At 62.2% G+C, this 16,858-nt stretch overlaps 2 protein-coding genes across 4 annotated transcripts in view; one reads left to right on the top strand and one right to left on the bottom strand.

The window, feature by feature from the left end:
- Positions 1 to 1,382, top strand: part of CHD5 (chromodomain helicase DNA binding protein 5) — a 61,361-nt gene extending 59,979 nt beyond the window's left edge. Inside the window, exon 42 of the mRNA XM_069477278.1 lies at positions 401 to 1,382. The gene's annotated coding sequence lies outside the window, so the exon portion shown is untranslated. The remainder of the gene's footprint in view (positions 1 to 400) is intronic.
- A 5,463-nt stretch (positions 1,383 to 6,845) lies between these two features.
- KCNAB2 (potassium voltage-gated channel subfamily A regulatory beta subunit 2) overlaps positions 6,846 to 16,858 on the bottom strand; it is a 38,671-nt gene continuing 28,658 nt past the window's right edge. The window contains exons 7-15 of one of the 3 annotated variants that reach the window (XM_069477274.1): positions 16,284 to 16,327; positions 15,288 to 15,374; positions 14,553 to 14,597; positions 11,549 to 11,634; positions 9,670 to 9,790; positions 9,490 to 9,584; positions 8,444 to 8,564; positions 7,882 to 7,970; positions 6,846 to 7,192 (exon numbers count right to left, since the gene is read on the bottom strand). In XM_069477274.1, coding sequence (XP_069333375.1) covers positions 7,103 to 7,192; positions 7,882 to 7,970; positions 8,444 to 8,564; positions 9,490 to 9,584; positions 9,670 to 9,790; positions 11,549 to 11,634; positions 14,553 to 14,597; positions 15,288 to 15,374; positions 16,284 to 16,327 — 778 coding nt within the window. In that variant the 3' untranslated portion in view covers positions 6,846 to 7,102. The remainder of the gene's footprint in view (positions 7,193 to 7,881; positions 7,971 to 8,443; positions 8,565 to 9,489; positions 9,585 to 9,669; positions 9,791 to 11,548; positions 11,635 to 14,552; positions 14,598 to 15,287; positions 15,375 to 16,283; positions 16,328 to 16,858) is intronic. The other 2 variants (XM_069477275.1, XM_069477276.1) reach the window with 2 other exon arrangements.

The following is a 16,858-nucleotide window of genomic DNA, read 5'->3' as shown; positions in this document are numbered from 1 at the left end:
GCATCTCGTCTCACACCCTCACTCTCTGCCCGGGACCAGGAGGGTGGCCGAGGGTTTGGGGGCAGGTGTTATTGTCCAGAAGGGGGGGCTCATGCCAGAGAAAAATGCCACTTCACCCTGGCCTCCTTCCCCGGCCACCGACCTCCACCAAGCCCTGTCTGCCTCCGAGAGAACTGTCACTTGATGGTGGAGGCTCCCGGGGCTTCCTGGCTGCTCTGCGGCACTCTGGCCCAGTGGCCTGTGCCCGGGGGTGTGGCTCAGGAGCCCCCTCCGGTCACAGGTGGCTGTGATAGGTGGCGGGTGGGCAGCTGCAGACTGCTGGGTCCCCTCCCCGCCTCCCACCCCTCGTAACGGGAGACCCGACCACCCACCGCATCACCTGCCCACCTGCCCTTTGCAGCCGACCTTGCCGGGCCACCTGCCCGACTCCCACAGGAGAGAAAAGCTGCCGCCTTTTTAGGAGCCGGTGCCACCTTGGGACAAAAAGGGAAACCGAGTAACGCCATCACGTGGAGGACGAGGCCCAGCTCGGCTGGGCAGAGCCCAGAAGTGCCACCTCGTCATGGTTCAAATGTTCTTCCACACAGCGCCACCCACAGCCACGCCGGACGTGCCCCCTCACCACCTTTTCCAGAACAACTTCTTAGAAGAGATTTCATTTATTTGTACGTCTTTTGCACTTTCCTGTTGAAGACTTGAACAAGTTTGTCTTGATAAAAGTCGGATGACGTGTGGAAGCTTCTGACCTGCAGCACTTACCGTCTCTTTATCCGCGGACCCGAGGGGAAGCTCCCGGAAGCCCCGGGACTCGGCCCAGCTGGGGAGATGGCAGCGCCGGTGCCCCGGGGGCCCTCGTGTGCCCTCGCCCCATCCTGCCTGCACCTGTGTGACGTGACGGCCCTTCTGCTCCGGCCCCTTGCCCGCCGGGGTCCCCCAGCACCAGGCGGGTCGGGTTTGGGGGGCTGCTGTCCAGCCCCATGGTGGAGACCCTGGCCGATCCCAGGTCAGGGTGGGGTGTTTTGCCACCTTCCTGCCCGGGCTGGAGACCACCAGGGATTTGCTGCTCCTTGTGGGGAGGGGGCTCTTCTGTCAGCAAGTGTCCGTCCCTGGCCCGGTGTGTCTCGCAGGCCCTGGGCTGTGTCACCCGTGGAAGGCCCGTGGGCGGCTGCTCGTGTCGGGCAAGTGCGTGCTCCAGCGAGGGAGGGAGGACCAGCACTTGTCTCGGAGCCACTAAAGGAGGGGATTTGGGGGTCTGCCATCTGCGGGGGTGTGGCTGCGGGCAGATGATAGTGTCCCTGCAAGGAGGGTCATGGACACTGAGGTGGCCCCAGAGACCCTGGCCTGGCCCTGTGCCCTGGGAGGCCTGCCCCACCCACCTCCGGGTACAAACTCCCCTGTGCTTAGTGTCCTGGGCCACAGATGCCAGGGGAGGAGCCAGGCTGTCCCTTGGAGCCTGGACTCATCCCTGTTCTTCTGTCCCCGATGCCTTCGTCGGGGTACTTGCTGCTCGAGGCAGGGCCCAGCTGTCCTCGCTGCGTTCGTGGAGAGCTCTGCCTGGGGGTGGGCACTGGGCCGCCGGCCTCTGCAGCCCCTCCCAGCTGGAGAGTGCCCTGGAGTCCCAGGACCATCTTCCCACATGTCCGTTGTCATTGTCAGAATTCCCATCCCTCCTCTGCCCCAGCTGGGGGTACCATGTGGGGGAGGGGGAGAGAGGACGGCCGGGCCCTGGGCCTGTGTCTGGTCCTCCCCCGATCCCAGGTCAGCCCAAAGGGGGCTTCCCAGTGGAGGTGCCCCAGGGTGCAGGGTCCTGGGAGTGTGAGGAAGGGGCTCAGTGAGAAACCAGCTGGGCCTGGGGGCGGGGCGCCTGCAGGGGCTTGGGCTCGGCTCCCTGGGAGAGGTGTGGGGGACACACAGCGTCTCTGGGCTTGCCCCGGACTGAAGGGCAGCCAGGGCTGGGCCAGGACTTGCCAGCTTGTCTTGTGGACATTTGGGTGATTGTCCGGCCCTCCCTGCACCCCGGACGTCCTCATTTACAGTGTGGCTCTCTCTGACCCTCCAAGACCCCTCTGTCTTTGTGTCCTGCACTCAGTCCCGGTCCAGATCCCCAAGGCCAGCCTGACCCGGGGGGTCAGTGGGGGGGAACCCTGAAGTGGAGAGAAGACCGTCAGCTGGCCTGAGCGCAGCACAGACGTCCACGGCGTGTGTAGCGGCAGCGGCCCCGGCACAGGGGTGGGGGCCGTTCCAGTCCCCTGTGGCTTACCCACATGTGTCCTCTGGTCAGTGCCTCCCTGCAACGGCTCCCGGCTCGGGCCACAGGGCCTGCAATGCGCTCATCTCCAGACGGGCGGGAGGTTAGCACTGTGGTTGGTTGGCCTCCTTGGGGACAGTGCCTGCCTTCCCTGGCCACAGTGGACGGGTCCCCGGGGTCAGGCCTGGAGGCACGTAGCGGGCAGGGCAGGGGTCTGCCTCCATACTGCTTCGCCCCAGGCCGCTTCGCTCTGTCCCTCCCTCTTCCTCCTTCCCTGGCCTTGCCCAGGTTCCTCTCTCTGCCAGGCTTGAATCGGGCACCCGCGGATGGCCCGGCCGGAGCCCCGCCCGGTCCCAGGAAGGGCCATGCTCTCTGCCACTGGCGCCCGGGAGGCCGGGGAGAGAAGGCTGTGAGAGTCGGGAGCAGGTTTCTGGTTGATGGTTTTGGAGAGAAGAAAGGATTTTAAGAATGTTTTCTTGGCTTTTCAGTTATCTCTTGCCAACAGTGGGGATGGGGGCCAGGAGTGGTGTCCGTGTCTTTGGCATCTTCAGGCTGGGTTTGGTTTGTGCTGCTGGCAGAATTAGGGTCCTCGTGCACGGCGTGATCCCAGTGTGCAGCCTGCGTTTTTATGTTTCTAGCCACTTTATGATTTAAACCAGTGCTGAGTAGGGTTTCTGTTGAATCACCTTTGGGCCAAAGGTCTTGAAAGGCATTGCCCGGCGGGCTCTCAGGTGACAAGGGAGTTTTGGTTGCAGCGACTCGTCTGGAGGGCCCGTTTCTCGAGCATGCCCGCCGTGGAAGCAGAGCCCTGAAAGCCACTTGCGGAAGCTCCTGTTTTCTGTGAGTTTGGCTTCCCCGGGAGGCGGGCCTGGACGCCCCCTGCCCACACGGCCAAGGTCCTCCTGCTCCTCGGGGCTGCCGTCCCCGGGCGCTCCCCTGCCGGGTCAGGGGCTGCTCATCTTGGCCCAGGGACACCTGCAGGCCTTCTTGTCCCGGATCCCAGGGCTTTTGAGGCCCAAGGGGGTTTGTGTGGAGGATGGGCTGGCAGCCACGTGGAGCTGGCTGGGTGTTGGTCACGTGGAGCCTCTGGTGTGTGCGGGGTGCAGTGGGTGGGGACCGAGACCGACACGCCCCTCCATCCTCACCCTCTTGGTGGCCTGGCCGTGGCCAAAGGTGGGTGGTCTCTCCCCCACGGCTCTCCTGTGCAAACCGCAGCACCGGTCAAGGAAGCTGGTTCCCGTCCCGTTTTATATGTCTGAAAGTTTACAGGTTGTGGTGCATCAGCCCAAAGTCATTGGCGTTGTTGTGTTTTTGGATTCTTTTTCCTTAATTTTCAGGTTTTTTTTAACAAAGTATTTTTTTAGGCGCGGTAACCCAGAAGGGGCCCGTTGAGGGTGTGTGTGTGTGTCCTGAACTCCTCACATAGAGATCACATGGAGCCCAAGCCCCCTGGAGAGGAGGGAAGGGTCCCACCCGCCCAGGGGGTCTGTGCTGGAGGGTGTGGGGGGTGTGAGCCCCGCCCACCCAGGGTCAGCATCGCCCAGCTGAGAGGCCGGCCCCTTGCCCAGGCTGGAGAACAGGATGGGGAAGGGGGCTGCTGGGCTGGGCGCCAGGCCAGGGGCACTTGGGCGAGTCAGGAGGTCCCGGCTGGGTGTCCCAGCAGAGGCGGGGGTCACGCTTTGGAAGCCAAGCTCCCTGCTGTGTCCAGCCTGCGCCCGTGGGAGGCTGGACAGAGCCTGTAGCCGACACAATCACCTTTACTTTGTACTGTGTGTGTATGTTTCGGTTTTCTGTGTTTTAATAAATCCTTTGGGAAAGGATTGAATCCAAGAGCTTTTTAAAGATTCTTACAGATTTAGGATGGGGGTGAGGGCATCTCCTGAGGCTTATTCCCCTGGGAAGTCATGTTTCATGGGCTCGGGGTGCACTGGGAAGGAGGGGGGCTCTAATCAGGGGCATGCTGGGTGGAGCCCGTTACCCGTACCCCAGAATACACCAGGACAATCCCCCGGCCTGTGTCATGGTGAGAGCAGCAACCAGCTCGGTTCCCTGAGGGCACAGCAGCCTCCCAGCAACCAGCTTTGGGCCCTCGGAGGTGGCCTAAGAGGATGTGGGTGCTGGGGGCGCAGGGGAGGTACCCTCAGCCCTGTGGGCCCTGGGCGGAGTCACTTGGGAGAGGTGGGAGCTGATCTCCCGAGCACCCTGTCCCCACCCTCTGCCCCTCCTCTGCCCTTTTGTCCCAGGTTTAGGTTTCGGGGAGCCCCACGGTCGGCAGTCCTTCCCTCCCCTCCCGTGGCGCCCTTAGCCCGTCCCCGGCCCCAAGGAAATACGAGGAACAGAAAGGCGTGGAGATCGAGGGGCTTGGGCTTTATTTTGTTATTCCATGGATACGGTGGCTGTCTCGGTCTGAGTCTCCTTTGGAAGCTCGAGGCATGTGGCAGTCTCTGCCTAGGTGGGGAATGCAATCAGCTGAGGAACCACAGTCGTTAAAAAAAAGGGGGAGAGAAGCACATTATTTACATCACTGGACGAGGATGGAAGACGGGAGGATGGCCCTGTCATTCCTCGGGACCTGGGGTTGGACCACGGGTTGGGGCGGGATAGTGGGCCCAGCCGGGGCTGGCGCTGCCCTCCCAGGCTCTGACTGCCTGTGGTCTTCCTCCTCCACCGATGGCCACACCCGACACCTCTCCCCCATCCCACCCCTCCTGAGCTGGGGGACCTGCCCCCAGGAAGCAGAGCCCCTGCCTGCCCTGTTAGTGGACGTGGAACAAGACACCCCTGAACCCGCTTGCGGGAAGTGCTGGGCTGGGAGGCTGCCTGGGTCCTGGGCGCCAGGCACTGGGCCTTGGCAGAGCTCACCCTAGGGCTCTTGTCCCCCTCTGTGTGGCAAACACACAGCCAGCGGGGGCTCCACTCTCCTAGGTGTGGCCCACGGGGAGCAGCAGCCCCACCTGGCACCCACACGCCCTGGTCCATCTTCTAACAACGGTGGACAGGGCTGGGGGCAGCTGTGCAGACGGGGACCAGCCACCTCCCTGCCGGCGAGGGGAGGGCCATCTGGTCCTTCGGCAGCACCTGCCCCAGCAGGGCTGTCCTGGGAGCAGGCACCTGAGCCCCGTGTGGCGCCACAGGCTGGGACCTCTGCGGGGGGCATCGCCCCTCCCCACACCCCCAGGGCTGCTCTGGTGAAGCCTGTGGCAGGTCTTGGCGGAGGAGACCCCCAGGGGCTTGGTCTAGGAGGAGGGCCAAGGTTCTGGACTCCAGGGTCAGCGGGAAGGTGAGTTGGGAAAGGAGGAAGCCATCCTCCTCCCCTGCCCTCTCCCCGGCCCCGCCCCTGCATCTGTGGCTTTCTCTCAGCACTTTCCCAGGCCTTGGCCTGGCCAGGACTGGCTGGGGAGGGGCCCACTCAGAACGGCAGCTCCTCCTCCGGGGCGAAGCAGGAGCAGATGTGCCTGCTCAGAGGGACATGCTGAGGCAGGAGGCACAGGGTCCCCTGTGGAGCCAGCAGGCAAAGGGTGCGGTAGGGGCAGGTTCTGCCCCCTGTAGCCCACAAAGGACCACAGGACGGGGCCTCCAGGCGACTCCCACCTGCAGGCTTGCTGGCGTCACCATCCCCCCAGCCCCCGGCTGCACAGGGGCTGACCTGGGCCTGTCCTGCCCGCCCTCCCTCCCTCTGCCCACCTGTTCCAGGTCGGGGGGTGGTGTGGAAGGGACGGGCCAGCCCCAGCTCTCTCTCCAGGGAGAGGGTCCCTGAGGTCTTTCCCTACTTTGTAGGGCTGCTGCTGGGGGTACCACCCCAGCCCCTGGGCCTGCAGCTCAGAGAACCCCAGAGACCTTCCTTTACCGGAAGGGTGTAAGCATCTCTCTGCAAAACCCAAGCCCACCACCCCGGCGCACAGCAGAGGCCTGGGGTGGGGGTGGTTTTAGAGGAGGGTCTGTGCAGACCAAGAGGAGCATGTCCTTGTGCACATGGCCCCTGCCTGCTGCCACCTGCCCATGTGTGGTCAGCAGCCACGGTCCAGCTTGAGTGCATAGCCACAAGGCCTGCCGGGGCAAGGACAGAGGGCCCATTCCTCTGGGCCCCTCCCGAGCGCCCCAGCCCTCCCTGGTGCACAGGGAGGAAGCCTGTGGGGCTAGCAATCCGAGCCCTGAACTTCTGTGGGTCCCAAACCACACAGCCACTCCCTCTGGGGTCCCTGCCCCTGCCATGAGGCTGGGGGGGCCAAGGCCAGCTGGGTGGCTGTGCCCCTGCCGAGGCCCAGTGGGCAGGTCAGGGCATAGAAGGATCGGGGAGGAATCTGGGGTCAGGGCCCCCAGAAAGTATCTGGAGCCCTTGGGAAGAGGGTGGTTGAGGAAGACCCCCAGTGGGGAGGCCCCGCCCAATGACCAGGGCCCCGGCAGAGGAGGCCCCTGGAAGGGCCAGATCCCTCTTCCCCTCCCCCAACACCAGGCAGGGGACTTGGCAGAGGAGAGGCCGGCCCTGCCCGCCTGGAAGACCCAACCAGGCCTTGGCCTGGCCTTGACTTCGGGAATCGCCGTGAAGGGCTGAGGCTGGGAGACAGCTGGGTGGTCTTTTCCGGGAGGATGAGCAGAGGCGACAGGCTTGGGTGGGACTGCTTGGACGTCCTTCCTAACCAATGCCTCTGGGGCACAAATGCGACTTCCACGTGGTCTGGCGAAGCAGTGGGTGGTGTCTGGCAGCGACGTGGGAGATCATTTCCCGATGACATCACGGCGAGTGTTTTCTCTTTGATGCGAACCACACTCTTCACTTGGCTTCGGAACAGCTTAAGCGAGCAAACAGAGACTAGGAGGGAGACGGGGACTGTCCGAGCAGGCGGGCGGGGCGTCTTAGGATCTGTAGTCCTTTTTGCTGTAGGGTTTATTGCCCAAAATACTATCGATCTCGTGGATGATGGAAGATGACAGTTTTGGAAGGACCTGCAAGGACAAAACGAATCAGAACTCCCACCAAGGTCGCCTGGCTGGTGGGGGAGTGGGACGACGTCCCTCCAGACCTGCTGCTGGCCGGGACTGTCCCACCCATCACATCTGGCTCCATCGCTGCTTTGGCTTGGGCTTCCCAAATCTGGCCCCCCTGAGCAGGCAGAGACGAGGCGTCTTTAAAAGCTACGTTGGACCAAGCTCCTCCTCAGCTCCAACTCGTGCCCGGCTCCCATCCCACTCGGAAGAAACACGCCCGTCCCTGCCCCTCAGGATCTGCCCCTGCCCCCTTGGCAGTGGCTGCTGCTGCCAGAGCCTCTTCCCCACCGGCACGTGCACCGCTCACTCCACGGCTCCCCAAGTCTGTGCTCAAACGCCACATTCTCAACAAGCTGACGGCTCCCCTTAAACCTGGGTCTGCGGTGCCACCTCCCCCTGCCCCCAGCTCCCTTTCTCATCTCCCCATCTCTGGCATTTTTCCTCTAGAGCTTATCACCTTCCAATGCCTGTTTGGACTTCCTTCCTCCTGGCGTCCAGTGTACACCTGTCCCTGCTAGAAAGAGCGCTCTCCAGGAGCAGGGCCCCCTGATGGTTCGTGGGTGCATCCCACTGGCCGTCTAGACGGTGCCTGGCATGCAGGACGAAGCCTGGCTGGGCGGGAGCTCCGCGCGGCCGCGCACACTCACCTGAATCGCTCCCACGTTCTCCATGAGCTGGTCGGCGTTGGAGGCGCCCAGGAGCACGGAGCTGACGCCCTCGTTCCGCAGGCACCAGGCTGGGGCAGCAAGACCGGAGGTGAGGGCGGCGCCCTCCGCAGGGCCCTGTCTGCCCCCGACTGGGTTGGAGAGACCCAGCCTCTGCGTCTGGAGTCTGGGGGGCCCCGAGATGCTCAGCAGTGGGGGTGGGGGCTTTGCCCAAGGAGTGGCTGGAGGAGGTGCTGAGGGAGCCCTGGCCCCACTGCCCCCGGATGTAGAAGTGGCCCAGGGGCTCAGGGCCCCCCATCCTCTCCCCATGAATGTGAGGGCCCTGTTACCCATGGCTGGTTAATGGAGGGGGTGGCCAAGGCACTTAGAGACCCCCACCATCTCCCCAAGGACATGGGTCCCAACCCTGCCCCCAGCACCCTGTTGCCCGTGGCCAGCAGGGGCACTGTTCAGGGCTCCCTCACCTTTCTCCCCAGCCCCATTCCCCCTGGCCAGCCCAGGCCATCGGGGACCCCCGCCACCTCCCCGGCACATGAGCCCTCACCTATGGCCAGCTGGGGCAGGGTGCAGCCCAGGCGCTCGGCGATGGCCTGCAGCTCCTTCAGCTTGGCCTGCTGGCGCCGGCCCTCCTCACTCAGGATCTTGTCCTTCAGCCACTGGTAGCCCTGGGTGGGGCAGGGCACAGCTCCAGGTGAGGGCAGGTCACCTGGGCCCCATGTGCAGGTGGCTGACAATCTGTGTTCCTTCCAGATTGTTCTCCCAACAGTGGCTCTAGTCTCAAAGCCAGGGCAGCACCCCCCGCGCCCCAGGCCTGCCGGGCAGGGTGGGCAGGAGGAGAATGGCCCTGTCCACACACTCAAGTGCAGTCTGCAGGGTGCGGACCCGCCCGCCGCCGAGCCAGGCCACGGCGGTGGGGACGGCCCCTCCCTTCTCCCAGGGAGCCTGGCGGCTGGGGCACTGGCTGCCGCCTGTGGCCCAGAGGAACCCTCCCCTGACCCTAGAGGGGTGTTGCCGCCCGGGGCTGCCGTGCCTCCTGGAGGGCACCCCGCCCCGCCCTTGCCATGGGCCGGGAGGAGGGTGGGCCAGGCCATGCTGCCTCGGACCCGGGCCCGGCTCCAGGGCTGGGTCTGTCCTGCTGGGCAGGCCTTTCTCTGCCTGCTCCGTGTCCCCAAGCCCTGTAGTCTGGGACTCTCCAGAGGTATGTGTGGGGGAGGGGGCACTTGTCCCAGGGTCACTGCTGTGTAGCTCTGCAGCCCCTGAGGTCTCAGTGACAGCAGAGTGGGAAGGTTATGGGGTAGGGGCACCCCAAATGGCACCTGTGGACCCAGCCCACGAAGGGCATACTGGGGCGGGGGCGGGGGGGTATATGAAGGAGCCCCCCTATCTGGGGCAGGCCCCATGGGGTGGGCGGCCCCTCCAGGTGTGGGGTCCGGCCAGAAGGGGCTCCATGTTCTCATGCCACGCAGCCCGCAGACAGAGGCGGGGAGAGCAGCTGTAGCCCAGGGAAGCCCCTCCCCGGCCCAAAGGTCCCCCTGCCCCCGCAAATGCCTGTCCTCTGCCCGCCCCTCCCCTCCCTGGCCACTGCTTCACCTTCAAGGAGGCTCTCGAGTAGGGTGGGATGCCGCTGTCGTACTTCCCGGAAACGATGCCGCAGGCCAGAGGGGACCAGGTCATGGCGCCCACGCCTAGAGGGAACACTGGCAACGTCAAGGCCTGGGCCGCGAGGGTGGGCGAGGGTGGGCGCGGGGCGGGGCGGGCGGCGGCACCCACCTATCTTGTGGAACAGCTCGGGCAGCTGCACTTCCACCTTCTCGCGCTGGAACATGTGGTACTCGGCCTGCTCGCAGATGGGCGGGATCAGGTTGAACTGCCGGGCCACGGAGTAGGCCTCCTGCGGGGGGAAAAGGGGCCCAGATGGCCCCGCTGGTCAGTGGCCCCGGGGAGCTTCGGGGCAGCAGGTGACAGGACACAAAGGCACCCCTGGGACATGGCTGGCCTGGCCCCTGGGACCCTCCCACTCCCCCCACCCCAGCTTTCCTGGGAGCCAGCAAGGCCCAGGTGAGCTGGGAACAGAGGGTGCGTGGTGGGACCCCATGGCTGAGGGTCTGGGGAAACGCATTGCAGCCATGAGGCTGGGGTCTGGCACCGACTGGCTGAGTGGCCTTGGTCAAGGGGCTCACCCTTGGGCCTCAGTTTCCCCAAATTAGCCAAGGGTATTTGCAGCCCTGATGACAGTGCCTGGTGGGCCTCGGCCTGCTGGCCGTACCGTTGCTATTTCTACCATGATTGCCACCCTGCGGCCCTGGCCCAGGAGGATGGCAGGGCAGGAGGAGAGAGCAGCAGGCATCAGCCCATTTCTGGGACGGGGAGCTCAAGGCCATGATTGTGCAGACCCTCCCCCACCCCCACTGATGGCCTCAGCCAGACCACGGCAAAGCCCTGCTGTCCAGGAGGCCCTTCCCTTCCCGTTTGGGACTCAGCTTTCTCATCTGTAAAATGGGGATAACAATACTGACACCTCCTCCAGCTCAGTGCTGGCTCCAGGCAGCTTCAGAAACATGTGAAATAAATGCTCACTAATACCCCACACGCCAAAGGCTGATGAATAGCGGAGGCTTCTACAAATGTGTTTAATTTGAAATGAAAATCCTGCTGAATGTCTTTCATGAAGCACACCTCTGGGACTCACTAGAGGGGACACTCCTCCCAGCGATGTGGGAGGCCAGGAGTTCCGGGGGGCGGGAAAGGGCAGGCCGGCTGAGAGCCGCAGGCCGGGGGGCGGGCAGCCTCAGGAAGGACGCAGCCCCTGCTTCTGCCCTCCCTCTCCAGCCCGCTCCCTTCCACACCCCTGAGAACAGAGGCACCCTCCACGCTGCCCCTTCCTTGGAGACCCCAGATATCAAGAAACATCCTCCACCCACAGCCCCTGGGGGCTCCCGTGGAGGGAAATGGCAGTTAGTGGGACACTGTCCTGAAAATGTGGGCAAGGGGGACACACCACGGATTATGAGTTGGAAGCCCAAGGTCCTAATAGCTGGGTCACATTCTGAGGCAGCCCAGGCTCTGAGCCACATGGCCTGGGTGTCAACCTTGGCCTGAGCTGTGTGACTTTGGCTATGTTACTTAACCTCTCTGTGCCTCAGTGTCCACATCTGGAAAACAGGATGACAGCAGCACTACCTCATGAGGCATTGAGAGGATTAAATGGGAGTCAGTCCCCATGAAGCCCTTGGAGCTAACAGCACCTGGAACACCGTGCACGCCCGGCACGAGAGGGTAATGGTGTCCTCGCTTCCCGAGGCTTCCCGAGTTCCAGGACCTCTGCTAAGAGCTTCACACCGGTTCTCTCAGAGAATCCTCAGAGCAGCCCCATGAGGGATCGTGTGGGCAGGCTTGTTCTACAGGCTGGGAAACTGAGGCTCAGAGAGGTTAAGCCATCTGTCCAGGACCACGTGGTGCCGGGATTCATGCCAAGGCCCGTGTCTGGGAGGCCTACAGACACAACCGCCGCGCTGCAGCACACGGTCTCTGCTCAGGACCCCGTTATCTGTGCAATCGGGACCGAAGGTCAGACTCTGCCGGGCCTTGGGGTCTCACGTGGCCAGGGCGAGCAGCCCAAGCTGGCGCAGGCGCACACAGTGGCTCATACCATGATCTCCATGGAGCTCCAGCGCGACGTGCCCCAGTACATGGCCATCCCCTGGTTGATGACGTGCGTCATGGCTCGTACGGTCTCTGTCATGAGAGAAGAAACTGCAGGTGGGGGGCGTCCGAGGCACGGGGCCCAGCCTGGGGACTTGCTGCAAATACAGGCAGGACGCCGGGAGGAGGGAGAGGAGGCTGCAAGACGTCTTGCAAGCAGTGTACTTCCTGGCTCGGAACTTGGCGTGGGAGGGGTTTTCTGGGATGAAAGAGAAAAGCGAGCCGCAATCCAAGAAGGTGGTCTGGAAAACTCTCTCCCCAGCTAGTTACGGGCCTTGCAGAATCCTTGAAAAAAGGGTTATGGGTGGACTGTGATGACCGCAAGGTGAGATCAAAGACTGTGACCCTGACTCTGGAATTAGGGGGAAGAATTGGGGACCCTGATCACTCAGGAAGGACCAGATGAATGGATTAAGGCTGCAGTCAAATTGGCAAAGGCAACAGGAAGGAAACGCGTTTTGCCTAGTTCAGGTCTCCTGCTTCGGGCTGTTCCAAAGCCTCGCCGGAGGGTGGGGGCCCGGCGGAGAGGGAACGACAGCATCTGGCGGGGCGAGGGTGGGCTGCGGGCTGCGCTCCTCTCTGCCCAGGAGGGCCGGCGCAGGCACGGGCAGCCTGGTGTGGACCACGGCCCGGGTCCTCAAACCAGTCCCCCTCCCCTGGCACGGGACGGTCCCAGGGCGACGGGTCTGGGCGCTTTTCCTCTAAGGGCAGACAGCTGTGAGGAACAGCCTGGACCCTGGACAGCTGAGACTCACCGTGCCCCCAGAACTGAATCACTGACACTCCACAACATCTTTTAAATAACAGAAAAGGGGCCCTTGCCCCAATTACATGACAGATTCTTCCTAGTATTCAACAAAGTCTTGGAGACATAAACATCTGCCAGCTGTAGCCCCTCCCTCCGCTGTCTGAGCCTCATGGGAATGTTGGGTTTTAAAAACAGAACTTGGCCTCAGATTTTCAAGTTTCAGATGCCTCTTAGCTTTGCGGGGTGGGGGACGGTTCCACCAGATTTCTCACGGTCCGATACAGTGCTTGCAAGTTCAACTGCCAAGGCAGCGTTGGAAGTGGAGGAACAAGTGTTTCTAAAAACAGAGCAGTAACGTTGACCCTTGAAAATCCCCAACTCTCCCTGAGCGCCCTGCCCCTCCTTTGCCACGGAGCCGGGGAAGCTGAGGTCCCTGAAGATGGCCGGGGGCCGGAGGGCTGGGAAGGAAGATGGAGAATGCTGGGTTTGTTGTGAAATTTCCACTGCAGAATGGCAGCAAGGCCACAGGCCGCTTCCCTGCGCTGAGTGGCAGTGCCAGCTTCCCGTCCACCTGTTTTGGGGTGTCACTTCCCACCCTTCCCAGGTCCTTGAGTGCCCCATTGGCTGAGGTCCAGCCTGAGTGGGACCCGGGCATCCTGAGGGCTGGAGCTAAGGGTAGCTGGGGCTTCCGGGTGGTGGCCTGAGCAGGCTCACCCAGGACGCTGGAAAGGCCACCTCGGCTTCCAGGCCTGCACCCAGCCCTGGCCTCTGGGGCTCCCGGGAATCCTCCCTGCCCCATGCGTGGGTGGAGACCTGGGAGGGAGCCTGAACCTCTCTGGGGACCCCTCCCTGGGCCGCCTGCTCCAACTGCCAACACTGATATACCTTGAGGAGGAGGCCAGTGCCTGGCTGGGAAGGTCCGAGGAGAACCTAGAGGGTCCCAGGGGAATCCCTGACCCCATCCTAATCCCTGGCCAGGCTCCTGACCCGGTCGTCCTCGTTCAGTTTTTTTAGAAACACTCTTGGGGCACCTGCGGCCATGCAGCATACCTGCCCGATTCTTCTCAGCCAAGGCTAGGTCCACATGCCAGAGAGGGGGAAGCAGAGGCCCCCAAGGCCACCCACTCCCTCGCCCTCCCCCCAGCCCGCCGCTCTCTCGGTCACGAAGATCCCAGCCCGGGAAACTGTGGTGCCCTGTGTGCCCCGTCCATGCAGTGATGGGCACCGTGGCTGGCGGGGCAGGGGTCTGCTTGAGCCTCCGGCTGTCTGCAGGGGAGGGCCCAGGCACAGGGTCCTGGGCAGAGGCAGGCTGGATGCAGGGCCCCATGCAGGGGCGCACTGCACCTCTGCCCAGGCCTCATGTTGGTGGCCCCAGACACAGGGACAGTTAGGGACAACTGTCCTTCGCCTCAATATTTAATGCTGTTGAACAGAAGCAGGAGGACTGAATCCTTCCAGCTGCTGCCAAAACCCATGGCATCTCTTGTCACAAATAATACACGGGAGGGGTCGGGTGGCAGCACCAGCTGGCAGGCAGGAGCCCTTCCATCAGCTCTGGCCCTGGGGGTGGGGTCCTGGGGCCCTTAGCCAAGGGGAGGGCAGGGAGACCACGCACGGCCAGAGGCTGCCTCCAGTCTCAGAATCCTGCCAGCTCCTGCAGTTGTTTTTTTAGGAGGAAAATGACTTCATTTCAATGGAGAGGTCTGGCCACACGGTGGGGGAAGTGACTCAGGTGCCGTGGATGGTGGCCGTGCTGGCCGGGAGGAGGAGCCAAGACGTGCTGGGGGCCGAATGTTCTGGAGTCCCTGACAGGTGTGCTCCTGCAGAAACCTGCTCTCCCAACACTTCCCATGGCACCTTCAGGGGTCAAGTTTCCAGGCGGGATCACAGCATCCTCCAACCAAAAGGCGGCCCCAGCAGATGCCGGCCGGCCACCATGGGTCACAGCAATGCAAGCCCAGGGGTGGGGACCATGCACACAAGGAAAGGGACGAAATGACAGCATGGATCACGTGGGGGACAAGGGCTCCGCACCACTTGGTCTCCCTTCCCTTGCAGGATGTTCTCACGGGGAGCTCCCCGCCCTGTGCATTTTATGGAGAAGTTTGTCACGGGGTGAAAGACTCGTGTGAGTTAAAACCACTGTCTCATAAAATGCAGCTGGGACGCAGAAGTCAATAGCTGGGCTAAGGGTGCTGTGTACCTTCTATGATGAATGTCCTTGACTTGGAGGAACTAAATGGGTCCCCTGGTGACAAAAGAAAGATTTAAAGAGACCAGAGTTTACAGCTGTGGGACACTGAGAGGTGTGGCGTGACAAGGCACGGGAAGGAGGCGGGAGCCACTTTGCAGGGAGTATTTGTTTTGTTAGAAAAATATATATACACACACGTGTGTGTGGTATATATAAAAACAAATGGAAGAAAAAATAACTTGAACGCAACTTAATTTCCAAGTCCCGGGAGCAGCGAAGCACGAGTGAGCAAGGCCATAGCGGGAGAGGAGCTGAGATCGCAGGAGTCCAAAGAATAAAAACACCAAAGAAACCAAAACCGCCCTCGGAAACACCAAACGTGTTTCTCCTGTACGTAGCAATTTATCCCGTAGAGCAACAAAGACCCCTAAAACCTCTCAGTGGACGTGACTGGAGAGACTGCGGCAGTGGCAGGGTCGTCACACACAGCCGGGAGGGGACAGCAGGCAGCGCGGGCTGGCCGGTCAGGCACGGGCCTGGAGCGAGGTGGGGTGGGGGAGGGCACGCACAGGCCGGGCTCCCCCAGCTTGGGGAAGGGCCTGGCCTTCTGTGATCACCCGCCTGGGTGCCCAGCAGGGCCATGCCGGTGGCCACCGGAGCCTCAGGTTCAGACCCTTCGTCCACCTGGCTCTGTCCTTCGAACCCGCCCAGGCCCCACCAGCCAGCGCTTCGCAGACCACCTACCTTCCATGGGTGTGTTGGGGTCCGGGCGGTTGGCAAAGACCACGTCCACATACTCCAACTGCAGCCGCTCCAGGGAAGCCTTCAGACCTGCGGAAGGACAAGCAGGGGCCGTCACCGCTGCCAACACATCTCCATAAACATTTCTGGGCCCTCCCTGTGCCCGGCTCGGGGGACAAGAGACGGGAGAGCAGAAGCCCCTGGCACTGGGAGCTCCAGGCTGGCTGGTGGCCCTTGAGTGTGGGGTCCCTCCCGTCAGGAGGACGTGTGCGGGAACCACAGGCCAAGTGTCCTGTGGCTGAGTGAAGGGGACCCCCCAGGGAGCACACCCTCCTCGGGGCCACCCCGTGGCCTCCTGGTGATCCGTGTTGCAAGCAGGAGAGGTAAGTTATCACACGTGGAGGGAGCGCTGTACCTGTCGTCTGCCCCGGGAAAGGCCAATAGTGTCTAAAACGCACAAACCGCCAACTAGTACTTAGAACAGCTCAGGACAAACGGCTGACAGGGTGAAATGTTGGACTGGGGAGGTAGGGGGTGTCCGGCAGCAAGGTCCCCTAACTGATTTTCAATAGACTGATGTTATTTTGAAGACAATACATGTGAATAGGAAGGACATGAAGATGATAAACAAGAAAAGTCGGACGCCCCAGCTGCCCCCTCTGGGGTCCTCCTGGGTGCGGTGCCCGGCTGTGTGTGCGGCTTCTCCCGGCTTCTTCTGGATTCCCAGCAACCCAGTGGGGCTGGTGCTCTGAGCTTGCCGATGTCGCGGCAGAGGCTTGGGGAAGGGATGCGCCTCCCTCCAGACGACGCAACCAGGGTGGGGCCGGGGCTGGATTGACACCCAGTCCTGTCTGTGTCCAGCCACATTCCTTGCAAGGTCCCCCCCCAACCAACAGCAGGCCTGCGGGGGGTGGAAGGGGTGGGTTGGACCAGCCGCTGGTGGCCCAGGGCTGGGCCCTCTGCTGTGCTACTGGGGGGCGGCACAGAGCCCATCCTCACCTTCTATTATGTGCTTCCTGGAAAGGCCCCTCTCCGTCTCCGCTCTGAAAGACAGGCGACAGCGCGGCGATATTGCAAATGGTTTTGGGGCAAATGTTTATGACGCAGCATTAGGGGAGCTAAGTAGGTCAGCAAACGCCGTGTGCCGTACGGGTCCACTTCGGGGGAAAACGACGGTGCCACAGGGCTGAGCCCCCCGGGGCCAGACGGAGCCTGGACACACTTGGGTGCCGCTCCCCGGGGGTGGGGAATGGGGGCTTTTGTTTTTCAACCTTACCCTTCTGCTTGGTTTGGACTTTTAAAAATCAAAAAAAAAATAATAATGAATTTTACTTATAATTCCTATGAGCCCAGATTTGTCCAGCCCTGGAGAGAGCACGGAAGACACCTGGACACCTGCAGGGGTGACCGATGGCCCAGAGAATTTGGAGTGGCTTGGACAGTCACACATTTTCTGTGTTTTCCAGACTTTTTATGAGGCTACCTTTGCAATCAGGAAAAAAAACCCCACGTAAATAAAAATAAAAATTAAACAAGTTTTGAGTAAAAGGCAAACTCGGCCAAGCTGCTTTTCT

The sequence above is a fragment of the Eulemur rufifrons genome, chromosome 8 (assembly GCF_041146395.1).
Source record: "Eulemur rufifrons isolate Redbay chromosome 8, OSU_ERuf_1, whole genome shotgun sequence".
Lineage (NCBI taxonomy): Eukaryota > Metazoa > Chordata > Mammalia > Primates > Lemuridae > Eulemur > Eulemur rufifrons.
The sequence above is the reverse complement of the archived record's forward strand: the minus strand, read 5'-3'. Positions and strand labels throughout refer to the sequence as shown.